General features: G+C 49.3%; 1 protein-coding gene across 4 annotated transcripts in view; it reads left to right on the forward strand.

The window, feature by feature from the left end:
- The window catches only part of SCARB1 (scavenger receptor class B, member 1), an 85,749-nt gene that overhangs the window by 64,488 nt on the left and 12,572 nt on the right, over positions 1-8,689 (forward strand). For all 4 annotated transcript variants that reach the window (XM_011948396.1, XM_011948397.1, XM_011948398.1 and 1 more), the window contains exons 8-9: positions 762-880; positions 5,798-5,871. In XM_011948396.1, the coding sequence (XP_011803786.1) occupies positions 762-880; positions 5,798-5,871 (193 nt within the window). The remainder of the gene's footprint in view (positions 1-761; positions 881-5,797; positions 5,872-8,689) is intronic.

Raw genomic sequence — 8,689 nt, forward strand, 5'->3', positions numbered from 1 at the left:
GGGGTCTTGCCATATTGCCCAGGCTGGTCTTCAATTCCTGGGTGCAAGTGATCTGCCTGCTGAGGCCTCCCAAAGTGTTGGGATTACAGGCATAAGCCATGGCACCTAGTCCTTGTGAGCTTTTGAGAGAGGCCTGCTTGCTGTTCCTTGTTAACTTGTCCTTCAGGCCTGTTGTCCATTGTCCGAAGGGTGAGCTAGTGTTTGCCTGGTTTGGTTGGTCAGTGGTGAGGTTGAGCTCATGTTTGTAGCAGGTATGTCTACAGGATCTGACCACCTGAGCTCTGATTGTTGCTGCGTGGCCTGCAAGGGCCAGTGTGGGCTCCTTGACTTGTGCTCAAGACTCCCCTCCCCACACCCAAGTTCAAATCTGGCATTGTCTTGTCCATCCCTGCCTCCCTAGCACCCTCGTGCACCATGCATTTCCCCCTCCCCGCACTTGCTTCTGCCTTCCCTTCCATCTGGAATGTGCTTCCTGGGCCTCCTTCACCTGGCTCTTGTTAAGAGGCCTCTTCCTTCATTTGGTCTCTCCTCTCAGAATCAGCGGCTCCTACCTCACCCCTTCTCTGGCACAGAGCTTGTCCCTCATGGTAGGGCCCGGGGCTTTTTACAGAATGGAGGAAGGGATCCTCTCTGTCTGGTTATCTTATCATTGCCACGGGGGTGCTCTGCAGACCACAGCTCTGTGCAGACCTACGGCCTGGCAGGACCTGCCAATGCACTGTCCTTGTCTGATACCCCCTCCCCACCCCTCTGTCTTCTAGGTGCCCCCTTGTTTCTCTCCCATCCTCACTTCCTCAACGCCGACCCGGTCCTGGCAGAAGCGGTGACTGGCCTGCACCCTAACCAGGAGGCACACTCCTTGTTCCTGGACATCCACCCGGTGAGCCCCTGCCATCCTCTGTGGGGGGTGGGCGATTCCTGGTCGGAGCACACCTGGCTGCCTCCTCTCTTCCCAAGCACAGAGCTGCTGGGGGCTGGGGTGGTGGGAAGCCTGACCTCTAGAATCTCGAGCCACCAAAGTTCCTTCCTTCACCCCGACTCCATAGTTCACGGGTTTTATGATCCCTGTACTGGGTTCTATAAATGGGCCCTAAGACAGTAAATTAATTAGAATTTATCAGCTGGGGTGTCTCCTGCATGTGAGCTGGAGGCAGCCCTCTGGATGTGTCAAGATACCATAAAGATCTTCAGGTACCAAGAAGAGCCTGGAATATCTTGCAGATAAATCACACAGAGAATTTGTCCCGTGTGAAGTCCTGTCTACAAGCAGGGAGCTGGACATGTGGCCTCCCAAGGATATGCCTTCAGCCTGTAGCCTCTTCTCTTGGCGCCTCTGTTCTCTGTAAAATATGCCCAGTTGGGCTTGGTGGCTGCTACCATTGATTCAGAAATCTGTGGTTTTTTGTTTCCTGAGTGGGCACTTGAGGTCTCTCCCATGGGCCTTTAACAAAATTATTATTATTATTTTTGAGACAGGGTCTCACTCTGTTGCCCAGGCTGGAGTGTAGTGGCATGACCATGGCTCACTGCAGCCTCAACCTCCCTGGGTTCAGGTGATCCTCCCACCTCAGCCTCCCTAGTAGCCCGGACTACAGACGTGTGCCACCATACCTGGCTAATTTTTGTCTTTTTTGTAGAGATGTGGTTTTGCCTTGTTGCCCAGTCTGGTCTTGAACTCTTGGACTCAAGCAATCCTCCTGTCTCGGCCACCCAAAGTACTGGGATTACAGGCATGAGCCACCGTGCCCAGCCAAAATTAGTTTTCTAACTTGAAAAAGAAAAGCTGTCTATTTTTGAGGTGTACAACATGATGTTATGATATATGCATATACCTTGTGGAATGCCTAAATCAAGCCAATTAACATATGTATTACCTCATATACTGATCATGTATTAGTGGTGAGAACATTTAAAATCTACGGTCAGCAACTTACAAGTATACAATACATTGCTATTCACTATAGTCACCGTGTTGTATTGTATAGTACAATACACTGACTGTTGCTGTATTGTCCAGCAGATCTCCTAAAGTTATTCCTCCTGTCTAACTGAAATTTTGTATCCTTTGATGGACTTCCCCCTCCCTGCCTTCCCAGCCCCTGCTAGCCAGTATTCTACCCTCTGCTTCCATGAATTCAATGAATTTTGTTTTTTCATTGAATTTTTCATTGAAAAATTTTGTTTTTTCATGGAATTCTGCTTCCATGAATTTTGTTTTTTTTGAGATGGAGTTTCACTCTGGTTACCCAGGCTGGAGTGCAGTGGCACGATCTCGGCTCGCTGCAACCTCCGCCTTCCGGGTTCAAGCAATTCTCCTGCCTCAGCCTCTTGAGTAGCTGGGATTACAGGCACACACCACCACACCTGGCTAATTTTTGTATTTTTAGTAGAGAGAGGGTTTTGCCACGTTGGCCAGGCTGGTCTTGAACTCGTGACCTCAGGTGATCCACCCACCTCGGACTCCCAGATTGCTGGGAATATAGGCGTGAGCCACTGCGCTTGGCCTGAATTCAACTTTTTAAGATTCCACATACAAGTGAGATCATGCAGTATTTGCCTTTCTGTGTCTGGCCTATTTTACTTAGCACAGTGTCCCCCAAGTTCATCATGTTGTCACAAATGACAGGATTTCCCTGTTTTTATTTATTTATTTATTTTTTTGAGGCAGAGTCTTGCTCTGTCACCCAGGCTGGAGTGCAGTGGCATGATCTTGGCTCCCTGCAACCTCTGCCTCCTGAGTTCAAGTGAGTCTCCTGCCTCAGCCTCCAGAGTAGCTGGGATTAAAGGCACGCACCACCATGCCTAGCTAATTTTTGTATTTTTAGTAGAGATGGGATTCACCATCTTGGCCAAGCTGGTCTCGAACTCCTGGCCTCAAGTGATCCGCCCACCTCGGCCTCCCACAGTGCTGGGATTACAGGCATGAGCCACTGCGCCTGGCCAGATTTCCCTCTTTTTAAACGCTAAATAGTATCCCACTGTGTGTGCACCACGTTTGCAGTGCCCATTCATTCACTGATGGACACTTCGCTTGATTCTGTATCTTGGCTGCAGTGTACATGGGAGTGCCCCTGTCTCTTTGACACACTGATTTCATTTCCTCTGGGCAGATGCCCGGCAGTGGATCACTGATCCGATGGTAGTTCTAGTTTTTGTTGTCTGAGGAAGCTCCATGCGTTTGCCACAGTGCTGCGCACCTCAGGCCCTTCCCGAAGCTCTGCGGCAGATGCTGTTCTGCACCATTTTCCTTTGTCCTCCCAGGCCTCCTTAGCCACTGACTAGACCCTCTCGGCCCCGGCCGCAGGCCTGTCTCTGCCTTCCGTCTTTTAGTTAATTCCTCCTCCGGCCTCTCTTGCTCTGCTGGCTTCCGGAGAATTCCGCCATGCACACCGTCTCCTGTGTACTCTCACTGATCACTTTCCTTTCAGGGCAGGGATTTTCTTTTCTCCCCTTCGTATCAAGAAAGAGGGGGTTAAGTTTGGGAGCCCAGAGAGAGGTACAGAGCTGTTTTGCCGCAGCCACTTTAGCTGCTGCGTCCAATTCTACCTCCAGATCAGCTTGAGGCCGGCAGGGAGAGGAAGTGGCCTTTATTTCTTTGTTTTTGGAGCTGGGCATGTTGGGGAGGGGATCATGAGATCAGCTTGCTGCCTGTTGGCCATTAGCCTTGAAAACCAAATGCGTGTTGGAAGCTGCTTCCATGTGGCCACTTTTCTGCTCCTGAAACTGGGGGAGTGCATGGGGACAGGGGACGCAACAGGACGCCGCTATAGTGGTATCACAGCTAAGACTTATTGTAACGACAGAATTGAAAGCAAAATTAGCAAAGGGAAAACGCACCTTGGGTGAAGTCGGGGGAGGTCAGGCTGGGGCTTCCAGAGTCCTCTTCCAGGGCAGTCCTACAGGATGCACTTAATGTCTTCAGCAGTGAGTTATGACCACATGTAGGAGATGCTGTCTAGCAGGGAAGCTCGTCAGAAATTCAGTGCCCACAGTTTTTGCTAGGGGCCAATCACATGGGCACCTCTGCCTGGCAGGTACCAAAATTCTAGACTCTGGGAAGGAAAGCAGGTGCTGAGCAAGAACCATACTGTTTGTACAGATAATTTCGGCCCAGTGAAGACTCTCATCAGTTAGGGGATGGTGGGAACCCTCCTGAAATCTGGGTTCCCAGGTGCCAGCAGAATTCCTAAGGAGAGCAGCTTGAGGCCTGCGGTGTGAACTGTGTTCCACTCATGGGTGAACTCACGCCCATCCCACCAGGCTCTCACTCCCAAGGGCAAGTGCTCCCCAGTTGTGGGCGTAAGTGAGGCCTTTGATGAGCTCTTCTTTACCACAGGGGCCTGGAAGGGCCTCAGCATCCTGGGCCATAATGAAGAGAACATCCTTTCCTTACAGTGTATGTGATAATAACCCAGGCATTTATGGCCCCGAGTGTGGCTATCTTGCAGACCTTACTTTTGCTCTTGCAAATATTCTGTCAGGTGGGGAGAGTTCCCTCTGTTTTACAGATGAGGAAGCAACTCTCAGTTAAGAAGAACCAAAGCAGTTCTCTGACCTCAAATCTAGTTTTATTTCCACTATCATTTCCTGACTTCATTCTGGAACCATCTTCCTGTTGTTTTTGATGACATATGTGTGTCACTTCTGTTATTTACTTAAAAAAAAGTCTCATAAAAAAAGAGCTGAGTGTAGTGGCTCATGGCTGTAATTCCAGTGCTTTGGGAGGTGAGGCAGGAAGATCACTTAAGGCTAGTTTGAGACCAGCCTGGGCAACCTAGTAAAACTCTGTCTCTACAAAAATAATAATGATAAATAGGCTGGGCACAGTGGCTCACGCCTGTAATCCCGCCTTGGGAGGCCAAGGTGGGCAGATCGCTTGTGGCCAGGAGTTTGAGACCAGCCTGGTCAACATGGTGAAACCCCGTCTTTACTAAAAATACAAAAATTAGCCGAGTGTGGTGGTGCACACCTGTAGTCCCAGCTACTGGGGAGGCTGAGGCAGGGCAATGGCTTGAACTCAGGAGGCAGAGGTTGCCTACACTCCAGCCTAGATGACTGAGACTCTGTCTTAAAAACAAAGAAAAATAAAAATAAATCTCTGCACAAGGGAAGGTTTTTATTACTACCTCAAATAGGAAATTACAAGATTCTCCAAAGAAAGAACACAACTATAAAAATGAACAAGGAAAAAAAATTAGGCTCTATGTAAAATATTGTTGTCTGCCAGCAGGGGTGAACCTGGGGCCACCTCTCCTCACCGTTGTTAAAAGTGGAGATTTTGTGTAGGTGTATTAGAGGGGCATTAAAGACCATGCAGACACCTGGCTGAGACTACTCTTGGAAATGATCCAGAGGAGTTGGGAGTGAATTGAGAAGGGATTCTTGTCCATTTCATTGAATGTGGAGGTTGAGAGGGAGCCTGGACAAATTACCATTCTGCACTTTGGGAAACACCCTCTTAGGAGGACAGGTGAAAGTGATTAGGTTTTTTCCACCCTGGGACAGGCTGGCTTTATAGAAGGGACCTCTTGAGGCTGTAGACATAACCGTGTGGGAAGCACTTGTTTCCCTATAAGGGGTTAGAACCAGGAGAGGAGATCCCAGTGCACCTGCCCAGCATTTCTAGAACCATGGACCCTCCCCCAGCCTGTGGCTTGTTTTAGGTCAGATACAAGCAAGCTCCACTGGGCAGTTAGTTGGGACGCCCACCCTCTTGACTGAGACCAGGGAGAGGAGGGCTTGGTGGTGTCCCTGGAGCTGGGGGTGGCCAGTCTCCTCACTGTGTTTGTTGCCGCAGGTCACAGGAATCCCCATGAACTGCTCTGTGAAACTGCAGCTGAGCCTCTACATGAAATCTATTGCAGGCATTGGGTGAGTGCGGACTGGGAGCTGGGGCTGCATTGCTCGTTGAGAGATGAGGGGCTCAGTGCTCCAGTGGTCCCAGACTCCAGTGATGTACCTCAGGAACCAGGGCATGGGGAGGGGAGAGGGTCCTGTTGAGGATGGAATCCACTCCCTGCTGATCTTCTCCCTGAGGGGTCTTGGTTTTGAGCCAGGTCCTGACCTGCATCCTGATATTCCTTCCCCAGAAGGCCACTTTTCTTTCCCTTTTTTGTTTTTGTTTTTGTTTTTTTAGATGGAGTCTCGCTCTTGTTGCCCAGGCTGGAGTGCAAGGGTGGGATACTGGCTCACCACAACCTCCGCCTCCCAGGTTCAAGTGATTCTCCTAACTCAGCCTCCTGAGTAGCTGGGATTACAGGCATACGCCACCACGCCTGGCTAATTTTGTGTTTTTAGTAGAGACGAGGTTTCACCATGTTGATCAGGCTGGTCTCAAACTCCTGGCCTCAAGAGATCCGCCCACCTGGGCCTCCCAAAGTGCCGCGATTACAGGCGTGAGCCACCGCGCCCGGCCTCCACTTTTCTTTCTTAACATTCACCCCCTCCCTGCCAATTAGCTAGAGCTTCAATACAAGCTGATTCCTACATGACACAGTGGCAAAAATTAAAGCCTGGCAAAACCAAATGTTTGAAAATGGAAACTTACCAAACAGCATTCTTTAGTTTCACTATTCATTTTACAAGATTTCTTCGACCACTGATGTCCTCGGGAAATACAATTCACGTACCATAAAACTCACCCCTTTAAAATGCATAATTCAAAATAAAAAAATAAACAACAACCCCCCCCCAAATAAAATGCACAATTCAGTGACTTGTAGTGTATTCACAGAATTGTGCATCTATCACCACAATCAATTTTGGAACATTTTCATCACCCCCAAAAGAAACCCCACACTCATTAACACTCACTTCCCTGTCCGCTCAGCCCCAGGCAACCGCTCATCCTCTTCCTGTCTCTGTGGACTTGCCTATTCTGGGCATTTCATGTAAATGGAATCACACACGATGTGGTCTTTGGTCTTTTGCGACTGGCTTCTTTCATTTAGCATCATGTTTTCAAGGTTCATCCATGTCGTAGCATGGATCAGTATATTTTATGGCTGGATAATATCCCATTGTCTGGATAGACCACATTTATTTATCGGTTGATGGATGTCTGAGTTGTTTCCACGCCTTGGCCATTATGCGTAATGCAGCTGTAAGTGTTCCTGTGTCAGTCCCAGTGTGGACATCTGTTCTCATTTTCCTTAGGTAGGTACCGAGGGGTGGAATCGCTGGGTCCTATGTTAGCTCTTTGTTTAACTGTTTGAGGAACTGTCAGATGTTTGCACAGCCTCTACCCTGTCCCCATTCTTAGCAGCAGCGCAGCAGGGTTCCAGTTCCTCCCCACGCGCACCAGCACTTGCTGTGACATTACACGTTGCTAGGACTTGGTGAGGGATTACACTGATTTGTTGCTATGTCAGTGTCTGTACTTCTTAGCGTATCTGAAATAGTTTCGTTAAAAAAAAATTCTCTTAGAAAAATCCCTGGGTTGTAGGAATGTAAGCATCTATTCAGCTTTGTCAGATGCCTCTCGGCTGGAAAGAATAACACTTTGTCAGAGCACGGCAGCGAGTAATAACTGTCAGCTCGCTTCCTTCACTGCCCCCCTTGCATTTTATTTTTATATTTTGAGGCCACTTAGGGAATTTGTTCTTGATGGATTTGTGGATGGGGAAACAGCACCAGGCACGGAAGAGGCGATTGCAGCCTAAGTCCTCCCTCTGGTTCCACCACGTGGCACCTGGGCTGCTAACTGGGATGCAACTGGGGCCAAGTGGGTGACCCAGATGGAAGAGGAGGCCTGGGGCCGAGGATACAGCCCCTTCCCAGCACCAGCTGACTGTGGCCCCATGGAAACGTGGGCTCACTGTGGCCACATCCTCTGCATTTTTCAAAAGGACCTCCAGATCTGAATTTTAACAGGAGCTCTGTCAGTTTTTACTTCTTGGGAGGTAATTCACATTCTTTTTTTTTTTTTTTTTTGATACAAAGTCTTGCTGTGTTGTCCAGACTAGAGTGCAACCTCTGCCTCCCAGGTTCCAGCGATTCTCCTGCCTCAGCCTCTCAAGTAGCTGGGATTACAGGCACTCACCACTACACCCAGCTAATTTTTGTATTTTTAGTGGAGACAGGATTTCACTATGTTGGCCAGGCTGTTCTCGAACTTGTGACCTCAGATGATCCACCTCCCTGAGTGCTGGGATTACAGGCGTGAGCCACCGTGCCGGGCCTAATTCACATTCTTGACAAACAGTTCACGCGGGCAGCTGGATTGTGCCTGCCAGTGACCTGTGGACCGGTTGCTGTGGGCCACTCACCCAACCTCTCTGGGCGGCACAGCTGCTGACCTCCCTGCAGACTGGGAACAAGGCACTCCAGGAAAGTGGTCTCAACAGCAGATATTGAGGGCCACGAGGGATGGCGTGGGAAAAGTCTAGAGACACAGCTGCCGGAAGCAGAGCTGTCTCGTGACCTGTCGGGGGAGCTTCTGTGCTCCTTGCTCACTAGGTAAAGGCAGTGGGGTTGCATGTTACTTGCATACAATTCCTACTGGTTCTTACAAAGTCTTTCGGAGAAAAGCAGCCAAAGTGAATGGTACCATCTGTTGTCTTTCATTGTGTTTTGTCCTCTGTAGGGTGATAGTGTGAGCCCATTTCACTGTGTAATACCCTATTTAAGTGGCCCGAGAGACCTCCAATAATTGTGATTGGGGGATTTGAGCCCTTTTTTTTTTTTTTTT

Source organism: Colobus angolensis, unplaced genomic scaffold (assembly GCF_000951035.1).
Source record: "Colobus angolensis palliatus isolate OR3802 unplaced genomic scaffold, Cang.pa_1.0 Scaffold28, whole genome shotgun sequence".
Taxonomy (NCBI): domain Eukaryota; kingdom Metazoa; phylum Chordata; class Mammalia; order Primates; family Cercopithecidae; genus Colobus; species Colobus angolensis.